This window comes from Trematomus bernacchii, unplaced genomic scaffold (assembly GCF_902827165.1).
Source record: "Trematomus bernacchii unplaced genomic scaffold, fTreBer1.1, whole genome shotgun sequence".
NCBI lineage: Eukaryota > Metazoa > Chordata > Actinopteri > Perciformes > Nototheniidae > Trematomus > Trematomus bernacchii.
The window spans coordinates 8607601-8623017 of record NW_022988097.1 but is presented as its reverse complement, the minus strand read 5'-3'; the positions used below and the strand labels follow the sequence as shown (position 1 = coordinate 8623017).

At 41.1% G+C, this 15417-nt stretch overlaps 1 protein-coding gene across 3 annotated transcripts in view; it reads right to left on the bottom strand.

The window, feature by feature from the left end:
- nlgn3a (neuroligin 3a) overlaps positions 1-15417 on the bottom strand; it is a 120519-nt gene that overhangs the window by 93243 nt on the left and 11859 nt on the right. Inside the window, exons 1-2 of one of the 3 annotated variants that reach the window (XM_034120996.1) lie at positions 3544-4064; positions 2424-2483 (exon numbers count right to left, since the gene is read on the bottom strand). In XM_034120996.1, coding sequence (XP_033976887.1) covers positions 2424-2483; positions 3544-4009 — 526 coding nt within the window. In that variant the 5' untranslated portion in view covers positions 4010-4064. Of the gene's footprint in view, positions 1-95; positions 101-2423; positions 2484-3543; positions 4233-15417 lie in introns of those variants that run through there. The other 2 variants (XM_034120995.1, XM_034120994.1) reach the window with 2 other exon arrangements.

The following is a 15417-nucleotide window of genomic DNA, read 5'->3' as shown; positions in this document are numbered from 1 at the left end:
ACTTCCTTAATAACTCTCAAACTCTTGTAAAACAAGATTTTGTTCAAGTGTATTCTTACAACCATTCCTCTAATTCATTAAAGGGTGAGATGTACACAAGCTCCAGACTGTTCAAATGGTAACATACTAGCCTCCTGTCTTGTATGTAATAGGTGGACGAAGTGATAATGGCATCACCAATGGGTTTTTGGATTACGGTTTTAAAGTTTTAGGTTAAAATAAACTGCAACAAAAATCTCAAAATAAACTTAAATAAACTAAATACAGACTGAAATAATGTAATGATTAATGATTATAGATGACAAGGTAGCCACGCCCTAAAGGATGTTTCTCTGAATAGAAACATGCAAAGAAAAAAAAAAACGTTAGACTAGTTACTGAGATAACAAACTCATCACGAAAATGTGTACGGAGACAATAAGTAAACTATAAATAAGTCATTTTCTTACAGATTTCTACACAATGTTCTATCCATCAACTTCTTTTAGACTGCTGGATAATAGAGAGAATGCAGGTTTAAGGTACTTCTTTATTGGCTTCTCTTTTTAGACCCGGAGGTTGTTGCATGCATAAAATAATCACTATTGCTACAAAGGTGCTTCACGCTAGGTAAGATAGCCATTTCCTCCGCTACAGTCATAACTGCATACTGTTGCTTGGCAACAATCACACAACCATTTAATCAGAAGTCAAATATCATACTTCTTTGTGTAAGTTAATCACTCTCTCCTCCAGAGGAACCACATTCATAGAGATACAGATTGTAAAATTGGTAGTGGAGGTGTTATTAGTACTGAATATGCACGGTGTGTATGACTCTACTCCATTAAACAGGTCTCTATTGAAAGCATCGCAAAACTTTAAATAGAAAATATATACCCATTTTATTAATACTAATTTTATGGAAGATATCTAACTGTTGAAATGGCACTAATTAAAAGATTTAATGAACCGTTAAAGTGTTTCCCAATTCCCTTTAAACTTGTCAAACATGACTTTAACTTCCTCGTTGGAAACATTTAACAAAAACAAGAAAGTATGCTTCAGAGCTTGCTTGCTACATTGCCTAGGAAGGATAAATGATGCTTCATTTGCACCGCTAATTCAACATAAGCCAAGATTAGTAGAAAGCAGTTTAAAAAGCGGTGCAATTGAAATAAAGAGAGTTTCCAGCCAGACTGAAAATTACAACCTTTGTGTTTGTGCATTAAGAACGATGCAGCAATCATTTTCCTGCACAATAATGTGTCACAAAACCAACATATGAAACTTATGATAAACCATTTTCTCATTACCAGACATGGGGAAGATAATTGAAAAATTCCATGTGGAAGGGGAATATTAAAGAGACATTTCTGTGTATATTCCACAACTGGGACTAATTCAGAGGCAGAAGTGCCTGGAGGGCCAGTCTGTCTCCAACTAAATTGGTTTACCAAAGCAGAATGTACGAGAGCAGAGTCAGGCCAATAGCTGCTTCCTGCCTCCATGGAAATCAACAGCCGAGGTCTCAGCTGAAACTGAATCTTTGCTGTGGAGCGAGGTATGCTCAGGATCACAGTCTTCAGGCAACTTGTAAGGTCTCCTAGTGCCTTCAGGCAGGCTTAGAGATTGATCCGTCTGTTGTTATCAACAGAGACTTTAGCTGTAGCTAATGAAATTGGGCTGTGTCTCTCCATGACTGTGTGTTTTAGTATTTGCCACATGGATGGATGAAAGCTGTCATGCCAATAAAATACCCCACCACCCCCCTATTAGAACAATTGTGAATCATAAATTTAAGACAGAGGTGGCCCTCCAGATTTGAGTGGAAATGTAATCAACGGCTGAGGCTCTGACGCTTTCAGGTGTCATGTTTGACAAATACTTCCAATAAGCTGGTGTCTTAAGTGCTGTCAGAGCAGTCTGAAACATTACTTAAGTTCTTTGCATACCAAGTCGAGTTTTATCTTGTAGTATTTCAAAGCGGCACTCATGCTTCTGATTTAATCAACCGTTGGATTTCAACAGTATTCCACTCTGAACATGAAAAAGCCATACAATCATGTAAAATAAATAAATAAATAAAATACATGTTATTCTTAGACATCATGATCTACTGCTTGACAAAGCGTCATTATTTATTTAGGGACTGGCATGTTCATTGCCTCACACACTCTTGTAGTAAAACCACAATTCAGCATGCACACACACACACGCACACACACGCACACGCACCACTTTCACTTACTCATCTCTTACACTCATGTCAAGGTTGATCTGAGTCACGAGTCCCACGTTCATCTCAATTAGCACTTTGATTTGGGAGTTGATAGGTGGTGATATTGGCAGCTTTGGAAGGATGCACCCATCACTCCTCCCCTTTTCACTCTTTCAATTCCTTTCTTTCGTTCCGTGTTGGCTTTCTTTTTTTTTTTACATACCTCCTTTTCTACACATTTTCTTGTTGGGTTTCCTGGCACATTCCTTGGATATTCTTTTGACTGTAAAATGAATGGAAAAACTACAAAATAACAGAGAACTCTGGAAAAGATTGCATGTGACATGCAACAACTCAGACTGAGTCAGACCCCCCACCTTCACCCTCTTCCCTCCCCCATCCCAGTCATCATTAACAACAAGAACAACAGAGGACCTGTTGAGAAAGTAACTGGGGTGTTGCTGCAGAAATATTCCAACATGGTAGAATGAATTTGCTGCATCCTGGGACACAGGAAGCCCATATTCACATGCACTTCTATTTAAGACCCATTACAGCCACACAGCAGGCAGAGGGGCTGGATTTCCAACGTTTTGCGGTTTGCATTGTAATCTGATAAGTGAAAGTGTTATTTGACATTGCCCATTTGATTCTCAGAGCACTTAACATTTCAAGCCCATTTTTTTCCTGTGTGTGTCTCCTTAAAGTGGCAAAATAATGGGTGCCATTAAAAAGAGTCAATATCTAGAAATCTTAGTCAAGGTGGAGCCCAATCTATGTTTGCCTTTTGCACAAAACCTGCTTTGAGCTTTGTGCAAGGACAAACTGGATAAAGCAAGGAGAGTAAAGGGTCTTACATAGGTCAGGCTGATGCCACAGGCCTCTCGTGTACCAGACAGAATATTTCACCAACCCTACAGTAGTAGATCATTCACTTATGAGGCAGGCTACAAATGACTAATGGCTAAGATCCCCAGAACAGTCAAGACAGTGAGGGTAGGAAGGTGCACCAAGTATTTCCAATCTGCTCCTTGTATGATTAGATTTCTTTCTTTTTTTTTTCTTTTTTTTTTCAGTCATATTAATAAGTCATTAAGTCATCAAAAGAGGAACCTCTAACAGTGGCATGGAAGGGGAGAGTTGATGAAAAGACTAAATGAAAGACCAAGTCAAGATGGGAGGTTGAGATGATGGACACGGACACGGCATGCGCCAGACAACAGGTCATGCTCAGCGCAAAACACAGAGGTGACACAAAATTAAAGAAGAAAGACAGAGCGAGAAGGAGGCAGAGACAGAAGAGTAGGAGGAAAAGTTGGGCCCTGTTTACTCCACGCACTCACCATCCTCAGTTGGAACATAGATGTTGAGATAAAGACAATCTTCGTGTTGATCCTGTATGTAAGTCGTGACTATATCCAGGTTGAAGGTGAACCATACAGGCATCATGATCTCTGGCACAGCGTTGTGAATATTTTGTGGGCAGACCGGAGCAAAGTGAGTGGCGTTCTTGATCCCTGACCAGGAGGAAGGGGGCTCCGGGGGCATGAAGCGCTTTTCTCCCACTGGGGACGCGGCGTATGGGACCCCCAGATACTGGTCCACGGGCCCCAGAATCTCACTGGGCAGGGGCACCCTTACCCCTCTGAGTTTCCCATACTGCGTGTTTACAGTTGGGTGGTAGTTCTGACCTCTCACGGCCACAAAACACCAACAAAAGCTCAACACCCACAAGGACACATTGGTGCAACTGTGGGCACTGTGCCAGTTCTGCGAGGGGAGACGACTTCTCCTTGGAGAGAACCACATGGTCCTTGTGAGTGAGTGCAACTGCAAGTGACCAACATACAAGCCGGGGCACCCCCCTCAGCGAAAAAAAACGTTCCGCTCAGCCCTGCAGTCCAGCCACCTGAGGGACAGTCATCAGCTGCGATACTGGAGCCCGCCGACTTAGAGACGAGGAGAAACGGTCACAGATGCCTCTCCGCACGGAAGTCCTCATTCAACGTTCTCTTCTATCTTCTATCCTGTGCTGCAAGAGAAGAGGACAAGACAATTAATGACATCTCCCTGACAGCCCACCGGTTCAATCCCATTTTATTCACTCATTTTGATTGACTTGTGGAGTCCCTTTCTGGCATGACATAAAACAGCTCACATAAACATGACAGAGCTCTTTCTGTTATCATCAATCCACAAATTCAAGAACCTGCCTTTAGCTTGATATTGCAATTAACTGCTGGGCAACTTCTCAATATGTGCGTAATAATTCCACTAGGACAAGTAAAATGTGAAAGGCATCAACTATCAGTGGGTAATTATTCTTTACTTCAAAGGCCAACATGTACGGATAGATGGACAATTTTTCTTTAAATCTGGCTTAAAACAAATGTCAGATGTCCGTAAGAACACTAAAAGAGGTTTTGATTGATGTTATCATTCCTAGTGTTTATGCTAAGCTTTAAAATACCTTCTCTCATAATGCTTACAATGGAAGTGATAGGGGGGAAATACACAGTCCTTGGGCTGCAGAAAAATGTATTGAAAAGCTTATGTGAAGCTGATATGAGGCTTCTGCAGTCGGAGTCAAATCAAGTGGGTATCATCCAGAGTTACATCCTTTTGAGTTGAACTTTTACCAAACAGTGTTCCTCTGTTTAGATGCAGTAAAATAAGTAATAGTAAAAAAAAAAGAAGGGATTTTGCAACCAAAAGAAACTGAGTGGTGAGATATTTTAAAGGCCTGTCTGAAAGTAAACACTGATTCTAGCCTGCAAAGCCTGTACAAAATGTACAGTATGGACAACAGACAACAAGGAACTTGTGAACAATTACTTTAAGATTAGTTTCATGTACTAGGAAAACATAACTAAAATCCAAGAGCAGGAGTCACAGAAACATAATAACATGATAAAAATGTCATGCCCGGGCTTAATGTCATGCAGTCTTTTCCCTACACCTCCCTTCGGTAGAGATATGAACAAGATACAATTTAAATGTAATCTCCCCTGTTTGCAGTTCCAAGAGATCTCTTTTTGGGATGAACAGGAGAAGAACCAGAGGAGGATGAGGCTACAGGCTGCACAGCTAACTGACAGCGCTTAAAATGCTAATAAAGAGTCCCATGGTGAACCAGTGGTGTCAGGGACAACACCTTCCCACACTGTCTGATCAATTCTCAATTTCTGTGGCTAAAGGGTCCCCCTCAGCCTTGTGCGCCTACTGCAGTATTCATTCTAATAACAATGGAGAAGAAAAGCCAGCATTTAGAGGAGGATATTGCATTCCAAAATGACTGTGTAAATGATTTATAATGTATCACAAGTCGTTGGAAGGCCACTAACCACTGAGAGAAAGCAATCCTGACGTTCCTGGAGGTGCTGTTATCGCTAGGCAGCTTTCCCTATTTGCGGCAGACATGGAGCTATGGAGAGCCTGCCTGTGGAAGTTGTGAAAGTCCACCGACAGTACATTTTGTAAACATGTCAGGTAAACCCACTCTCACTGAGACCACACCACTTACATGTGTGTGGTGGACAATTCGGCTCGGGTGCAGTGAGCACCTGCTAAGTGATAATACATGAAAAGCCATCCATATCCAATCTGGGGACTAAAAGGCATGCATTGCTGGGGGCTAAGGGCTGGCAAAGGTGTCAAAATGTAGAAGAGTCAAGCTAACAAAGTCCCTCCCTGCTCAACGGGATTCCTTTCTAGCAGGAGCTGAAAACCTAGCAGACGACTCTGCCATATCCTTTTCAAAGACTATATGAACTATATTGTTGAAAGTTATTCTCTCCTGTATATTTTTCATAAAAGACAAGTGTAAAGTATCGACCAGTGCTACCACAGCATTTATAGGCTCAGCTACAGTGAAACACTTGAACCTAGGTGGACCTTTATCAGAGTACAAACCACTCAACAAATAACACCTACAAAAACATATATTAACCATTTAATTAAATTACATTACATAACAAAAACTTCCACCTATATAAGTTATACGATTCAGCTTTTGTTAAAAAACTGTTCTATAAAAGTGTTCATCAAACGTTATGGTCATTTAAAAGGCTGTATTTGATGTGCTGTTTAATTGTATCGCCTTATACACAGAGCTTTTGATAACATGTATTCCATCCCATTTATATTCACTCCACTTCCATCAATAAAACCTATTTACAGTATATCAGTGACAAAATATTGGAAACACCTGTCAGTATAATGCTATAAAATGAAATGGCCCCGCAAACTACAGCCTACAAAATGACCATTAAGTTGAATAAACACCTCTCCAAAACAGTTTCAACTAAAACTGAACATTAACGAGTTGCAAAGTGAGAGAAGCTTTTTCTGGCACCCCTGGTGCTGGAATTTTTCCCACAGCTAATATCACTTTACTCACATTTAGAGCTCTTCTATAGCGCGGATCAGCATTAAATTCTCCCGCTTAAATGATCAATAAATAACATTAAGAACATCCTTAGGAAATATCTGGTTCTTAGATAAAAGGTCTTGAGTACATCCCTGGATACATTAAAACTTGGAGAGATGTTAATTATGGCTACCGAGGTGAATTCGAGCAAGAAACATCAGTTCACTAGATTATATTACGTTAGGGATTCGACTAACAGGGGGGCCCGAATGGGCCTACCTGGAGGGGGAGGGGCGAATGCATGGGGTTAATCCCGACTGTTGGTTTAAGCTTAAGGCATTTTTGACTGCATAAATTAGCCTAGCGGCTAACAACCTGTTCTTTACCCACAGCTCTTCTAATATTAGTTGATTTAAGTAACTGCATCTCCTGACAGAATACCGCGGGTACATTTCAGAATGCCTGCATGCACAGGTACAAGTGTAAAACATGTCGCACTGTTGGAGGAGCCTGTAACCTACGTTTTTCATTGCCATATCTACACTGTAGCTAATGTGCAAATTACAATAAAGCCTTGAATTGAATTGAAAACATGAATAGGGCGAAGCCTGCGAGCTAGTTCAGGCAGTCAACTCGAGCACTTATGCTGCATTCATACATAACGCCCCTTGCCAGTCTACAACCAACCAACCAGAGTCTCCTTGATATGCCGCTCTATTTAACCTGCCAGATATCTCTCTATGCATTGCTTGCTGCTGCTATTGCTGCAGCTACTTCCACGTCGCTGCTGCTTGCCTGAACCACCACCACCCCAGCTTCCACCCCAGCTTCCACCTGTAGGCTCGGGGGGCTATGTATATCTGTGGAGTGATGAGGCCCGAGCCTAGACGCCAAACTCAACTATATGCTGCTTCTAATAAACATGTTAAAGAAACACGTGAGTTGTCTGACTGAAATGAGGTAATACCATTTTATTTTTATTTTCTTTCAAGGAGGTGGGGGCTCTGGGGTTGGGGGTTAACATTGCACTTCTGGTGGTTTCTATTCAGCAAAGCATACACAGGTATACTGTAGCATAGTATTGAACTTGTGATTGTGACTGGGCTCTTCGCCATGGCAACCGCTGCCCAGTATTGTAGTTTTGAGACCTGTCGTCTGAAGGAAATGATGTGGAAAACATGATTTCTCAGAAACTACAACTAATAACAACTACCTATGGATAAAATAATAGAAAATAGTTAGACATCGAAGAGAGAGAAAATGGTGGGAAAGACTTTAGGCGAATTAGTAAAAAAATAACACGGAAGAAGGTGTTGGATGACCTTTGTCTAAATGTCCTCTTAAAATAATGTTCAACTTGAATTGAAATGAATACAATTTATAATCCACACCGATCCCCTTAACAGAGAAATATGTCTTCCCAAGACAAGTTTCCAAAAGGGCACCTTATTATTCACCATGGATACACGATTTTTCAATTTCCAGTACGACTGAGGCCGGATATGTTTAGATCTGCAAACACAGCAGCAGAATAAGTGCGATAACACTAATTCTTGTCGAGATAAAATACATCAGGTCAACATTTTTAATCAGGACGTAGCAAGGACATAGGACAGTGTGATGGAGTGTGTGTGTTTAGAGGACACACAGCACAGAGGACTTCATCAGTCTCCCCTCCAACAGCATCTCAGAGGTCCTCTCGGCTCTGATCTCTCTACCTGCTGAAGCACTGCCAAGGGAGGAACAGAAAGAGAGAGATTGCATGAGTTCTCCCTCATCATCCCAGAAATATTGATCGTCTCATCACCGTGGCCTTGCTGCACATAATAAATACAACTGTGCCGGTGATGTAGGCGGGGGGAGGATAGAGGGGAGCTGAGCTGAGTCTAAGGAAGGTTATTAGCCCTTAATGCAAGACGGCACTCCACGAGTACAAGCCGTTAAACGCCATCCTCCACAATTCTTCGGCTCCTGATTAACAGGAAATGTTCATTTCTGCCAGTCCCATCCTACTTCATCAATATTCAAAAGCACCCCGACAGTACAACACGTGAGTTGTCCCCATGCAGATTCTGTATTTAGAAGAAAATACAGAGACTTTATTCCTCTTTATTTTGGTCAGAGCCCACAGCCGTGTAAGCTTAGTGTAGAAGACCCTTTGTTCTCTTACAGCGGAGAGATCTCTGCATTGCAATAAAAGTATGCGCACAGAGCCAAATGTACTCCTACGCCCCAACATCCCTTAGAGAGAGGCTGAATGGACTCTGTTAAAAAAGGAACCAATAAAAGTTCTCAGTAGATGGAGTTTCTGACTCTCACCGCTCTGTTATTAGACTGCAACAAAGGCGTTCACAAAGCTGCATTAGTCCTCCGGAACATCTAACTTCAAATGAAGTGAGCCATCCTGACCTGAGAGAGTGTAATCACTGATTACAAATGCTTCTGGTGCTGTTACATTTTAACAAAGGCTGAAAGTGCCATTATAGGAACGATAAGAGACAGGCAACAAGACAGGACGCAGAAACCTATGTACTTGGGTGGTTACCTCAGCTGAACTCATTAAAATGTGAGAGGCAACGGCATAACTTAATTTAGTGTCTTCACGTTCAATTTGTGTTCAAGAAAGTCTAAATCTAAATCGATGCTCTATTTTGAGACAAGCTTAGCTTACGTTAGGATTGCTCCCTGGCTCCTATACTTGTCAATAACTAGGTAGATATATCTGTAAATTGTCCGCTTACACATATTTATTCCTAAATAGGCAAACATGAAATTCAACACGGAGATATCAATAAGGAATGTACACACATACTGCACGTCTCCTCTCACCGGCACGCTCCGCATATAAGCTCCCTGCCTTGACGAACAACAGTCCGCCATATTGAATCAAGGAGATTGGCATGTTTCAGAAACAGCATTCATAAAATGTCAAAAGCAAACTGCGACTTCATACGGCTCCAGCTGGGAACCAGTGCCACTATAACAGTGAGGGATGAGGGCCCACTCTTCCGCTCCTTTGCTTTTTACGTCAGACACAGAGCCTGTGCAGTCATTATTACTTAGGAGATTTGGCATTAAATCAAGGACAAAGACACAGCACATTCTGACTGCTAATCACCGCGGAGATGCTGACATATTTCTAAAGAAACGAAAGGGAGATGGTGAGGAATGAAGGCACCGCTGCTGTGGACGCCTGCTAAGCCGTGTCTCCACTCTTTCTCCTGGCTGCTGGATAAAGGCTGCCTTGAGTATCATTACCAGCCAAGGAAACACGGAGGGGTGAGCTTGGCAGGCCAAATCAAGACAGATTCCAGGTGAGTACATGTTGAGATGAATCCTGTGGCTACACAGCAAATAAATAATGGCCATTCTGTTAAATGCTGACGGTGCTTGAAACAACTGTTTGCTCTTGGTGACTAAAATGACAGATTTGATCTAGAAGTCCTAAAGCTGCAGGTTGAGGCAGTCGGCCTGTCCCTACATCTATATTGCCTATTTTTCTCTTGACTGGTTGTGCATCTATAAGAATGTCAGATACGATTTAGGCATTGATACGATATGTGAAACAATATGTTGGAGAATAGGGATATTAATCAAAGCAAACTGACTCAATTAGACGGAAAAGCACTAGGGAGCTTACTTATTTTTTCTTTAAATTGATAAATAAAGAAATGTCCCCAACAGTTCATCATCCTAACTCTTATTGATCCACTGCAGAGTCCCACTAGACAGTCCTACTGAAAAGAACTCAAAGTAGCAAATCACTCAAGTAGCCCACAGGGATTCTTTGAGAAGCTACAGAAGCTAGTATTGGGTCTGTCTCTAAATTTGCTGTATGTAAACACATTGGTATACTCATTATCCACCCTCCAACAGATACCAATTGCAGGGCGGGATCTGATCTCTGGACAAAGTGTTTTGTGTGCGATTCCTATCACCCTGCCAACACAGCTCTAAAGTGCTGCTAACGAAAGAGGTAAAGACGGTCTTTGTGATGTCTTCAAGAAAAAACGGCAAATCATTTACCATAAACAAGGGAAGTCTAATTAAAATAGGACACTTGTGTTTATTCTACTCATTTCAAATAATCCAGTACAGACCATTTCCCATTGGATATCTAGGCGGCTTGGCTCAGGAGGTAGAGAGGACTTCTGGTCTAGTCAGAAGATTCTGGTGGGGGTGTCCTTAAAGAAAGATGAATGAATGAACCCCTTACCATTAGCGAGAAGCAGGTGGGCACCTTGCATTGCAGCCTCTTCCATCAGTGTATGAATGAGTGTGTGGATGTTGGCTTGTGTTGTTAAGGTTTTTAATTGGTCTGTAGATGAATAAATGCAGTCTACTTACCGTTTGCACATATTGTTGCATTTCATTGAACTCAGCACTGGTTTGGTCGGTAAAATATCCCAGTAAAATGTCAGGGATGGGTTGACATGGAATTATATCCAACTGACCTTCCCATAAGCCTCAGCTGTACTTAGTTTTAAGTGCTTCAGTTAATGTTAGTATGCTAACAAGCTAAACTAAAATAAATGTTGAACAGTGCAGCGTTATTGCATTGTAAGCATGTGGATTTTTGCATTCAGCTCAAAGCACCGCTGTGTAAGTACAGCCACAGAAAGCTACCTACTGTAAATGGCTGTACACTAGTCTTATCATCTTCAACACCAATTTCACATGAGTATTGCTGATTGAGTCAAAGAGAAGAAGAGTGGACCAGATTTCGCTTCAATGTGTTTCATTTCAGCATCATGACTGGGTAAATATCCAAAGAGCATTTTCGTCAGGCATATTATCACAAAATGTCAGTGAATCAGATATTCAATGTTTGCATTACTAACGCGGATACCTTTCTGAGTGTAGTTGGTCATATCATCACACATCTACGAAAGTGACTACACATTTGATTGGACTTGGTGAGAACATGTGAAAAGTGATTGAATTCCTAGAGAGGATACACTTGAGCATACCAAGGAGAATTCAGCAGATATTTCAGGCTGCTGCTCTCATCTCCTTCACTGTAAGGACAGCACGTATAACATGGCAGCACTAACATCAATTTCTGGCTTACAGTTGAAAGGAGGATGGATTTTTAGCCTTCTGGGATGCATCCCTAATAAAAATCCAGGCAAGTGCAAGGATCCTGAACAGCGCTGGCATGGCTTTACGTATATAAAGCAAATCAAAGTTTATGACAATCACTTCAAATGCGATTTGCTGTGTATTACTCGTGCTGTAATGTTACAGCAGGAGTAACAAAATGTTGCTTTACATGGACTTCACCGCCAGTTGATAGGAGTTACTACGTGAGAAGAGAACTCACTTAACATTAATATTGATTGGTGTTTGAAATTAATGAGAGTATGAATTTTGGATGAATCCCTATTTCCAATTTGATCTCTGTATTAAAGCATGTATTTTTTTAAGTAATCTGTTTAACACTATGCAGCACATTGAACATTGATACAAGCCATACCAAATAATTGACAGGGATGGGAGTGGGGGAAACATTTCTCTCATTTTTCTACACTTGACAAACATATAGAGTTGAACTGTGAGTTAATTGAGGTCTGGCTGGTAATTACAACAGGGAGTTGATCTCTCACAATCAGGGCTCTAAATTCACTGGCACTGCATTATAAAATCTTAGATGGATCAGCTCCTATGGCTAGTATTGACCTTTCTACTCTGGGTTAAGGAGACCATGTAGTCGTCCTTGGCCTGAATAATCATGTGTAGAGCTTGTATCAAATGCAGATATGCAACTAAGAGTAAAGCCCACTGCAGAGCAATTATTTTCACAGAATAAAAGAGTTCCCCCAGGCCTGAGGAATGGTTTTAATGATAACGTGATTGACATCGCCATTGCAGCATACAATATACATCTAAAACTGGATGTGCGTAATTAACAAAGCAGTAATGTCTACAATTTGGTGGATATTTCCTGCTTAGAATAGAGAAAATTCAGTATTGCGGTTTTAATATGCTGCCCATCCACCAACACCCCATCACATAAGCTAAAACACAAACAGAAGTATCCTCATAAACCATACAAAGCCAGTCCTTTGAAGAACTGATCATCCTGAGGACAACACTTAGCTATGCACCATTTCAAAAGCAGTGAAGCCCTGCACTGAGTGCATGTAATTCACCACTTTCATCCACTGCATTTTGAATTATGTTTCTGCAGACAATGATTAAAAATTCAGATCAACTTGTCCAGAATAATGTAAAATTCATTTCTTTTTTTACAATAAAGCGCTGTTGGCTCTTCACTGTGAAATGTAAAAGCCTTGGGCATTTCTGTGTGTGTATTATGTACTGTTAACATGTTGAGAAAAGAAATCTGTTCATGGCCTCATAAGCAAAATAACAGCTTTAATTTAAGGTAACTAGGCTGCAGTTCTTAGGGAAAATTGAAAGATCAGCTTTATCAGTAGGTGTGAAAGGGCTCCAAAGAATAATACATTTACCAAGCGGAGACATGACCCAGATGCTGCCTGTAAAATTAATGAGCTAATAATGCATTAGGTGCGTTAGCATTTGCAGCAGTTACTGTAATGTGCAAACCCAGAGACATTCCACATTCAGGTAAAACATGGTGTTAGACTGCTAGTCTTAGGGAATTCATTAATCCAATCTGATTTATAAGTATCACTGAGTGTTGCATCATAGAGAGCAGTTTGTAGCTCCCCATTTCCCTTGAGGCATGTGCTTTAAATGGTGCATGTGCTTTTCAAACTGTCCTGAATTGTACGCCCTAGAGACATTAATCGTGATCGATGATCAAATGAGACGTGATGAATTTGGAGAAAATAACATGTTAATGAAGTCGGCAACGCCTAACACATTATTCCGATGTTTCTTTTCAAAGACCTCCAAATACATGGCTTCCTTTCAGAGTATTCACAAAAGCCAAAAGCACAGTGGTAGACTGATGCCATTGACATGCAAATGTCTAGTTGCAGAGAAGTGAGAGGTGCCAAAGTGTACTGTTGTGTGACAAGCAGGATTTCTGAATACATACTGTAGCTAAAAGCCCAGTTGTACACAAGTGAGCTTGACACAGCAAAACCCTCAGCATATATTTTCTTATATGAAACAGTCATAATGGGCTCATGAGCATTATGGTGCTGGCCCTATTTACAGAGGGAGCACAGGGTTACTGTAGCCTAATGACAACCGATTAAATGGGGTCTGTCCACTGTACATGATGCCTGGAGTTTTATGGGAGCATAATTAAGTTTGGAATCGACTCGACAGTGATGTGCTTTTAACTAAAGGTCAACAGTAAACAGCGATGTGAGCCACACTTGATTACTATGTATATCACAACATCAAAAAAGATGCTGCTGCACTAATGAGGGGGTGACCTTCATCTTCAGCGTAAACAAAGACCAAACGAACACATGCCGCGCCACATGGCCTCTATCAGCTATTAATAAGAGGTGAATCGCTCTTTAATATCCAGAAAGACTATATGGCACACAATATTTGACATTTCAGATAAAGGTTTGCTGTGAAATGCCATTTGATCTTGAACACGAGCTGTATAGTACTTCACAGCATCAGGAAAGCCTGAAGACAGATTTATAAATCCAAGAAAAAATATAATCCTGACTGCTTTCATTTCAACAATTAATAATCCACATCAAAAGAATATGACAATCGGAGATGTTAATGTGGTTTGGAGCATTGACATGTTAATTCATCACATTACAGGCTCATTCCGAGCTACAGCCAGGTGGATTTAGAGAAGATGTGGAGGGATTAGTGAGGTGATATCAATCACCGCAGTTGAACCTCCCCTTTATCCAGCTGCATCACAGCCCCTGGCTTTTCCCCCATTGATAGGGCTGAAGCTAAATGCTAGGTTTTCCCTTCAGGGAATCTGAAAGCTTTTGAAAATAGATAGATTCATTAATTCAATTTAAGAATAGATTCCCATTTATCTTTACATGTTTATGGTGTCCAGTTATTTGAATGTGTTGCAGAGCAAATGAAAAGGCTTCATTGGTGTAGCTTGGTTAAAAAAAGAAAGAAAACATCAGAACCATGTCCTTGAGGCAAAGAAAGCAGCTGTTTTCCCTCCAGAGACTCTCCCATTTGTCTGCATAGAAGAGCCGCCGCCTTACTGCTCACTGCTTTTACACATTGATATTCTAGATATTATTAGAAAGGCCAAAGACTCCTCCAGACTGTGATGAGCTCCGAGGGACATTTTAAATGACAGCGCCCTTTCTTGAAGAAGGCTGTAAACAACAGAGGAGACCAGCGCTGTCTTGTTACCAAATCTGCATTTGTGTAACTGAGGGGCAAGACCGGGAAGAAAGAATGTGACTTTTCAGATATGAAAGGGGGTGGGAGTGGTTGGGTGAGGGGGTGAGTCAGAGACGTGTCTCAATATCACACATGGAGGAGGGAACATGTCCCCTGACAACAGTCCTTTGGGTTCGCCCTGGCAGATATGTCTACTCTCCATTCACTATTTCTAATCCTGTCTGAAAGCCTATCTTGAATGTCAAGCTTCTTCCTAAATTGGCTCGTGTTCTTAGTGATTGATTAAAGTACTGTAACCCAGCTTTATCAGACCGCCCTGAACTCTGTATTTCTGCCAAATCTATTAGGTAATGCATCTTTTGTTATTGCACCGGTTTCTCTTTTTTTTCCCGCCCGTCTTTAGGAAACGCACAGATCCATTTACTATGATACAGAGTACAGCGTCGTACCTGGCTTTGTGATAGCACGGCAGCCTACAGATCAAACAGGAGAGCAGCCTTAAGCTCACAACAGATTGTGACAAATGTGGCATTGTAATTCAGTGCAGCATTATTCAGTGAAATTGGCT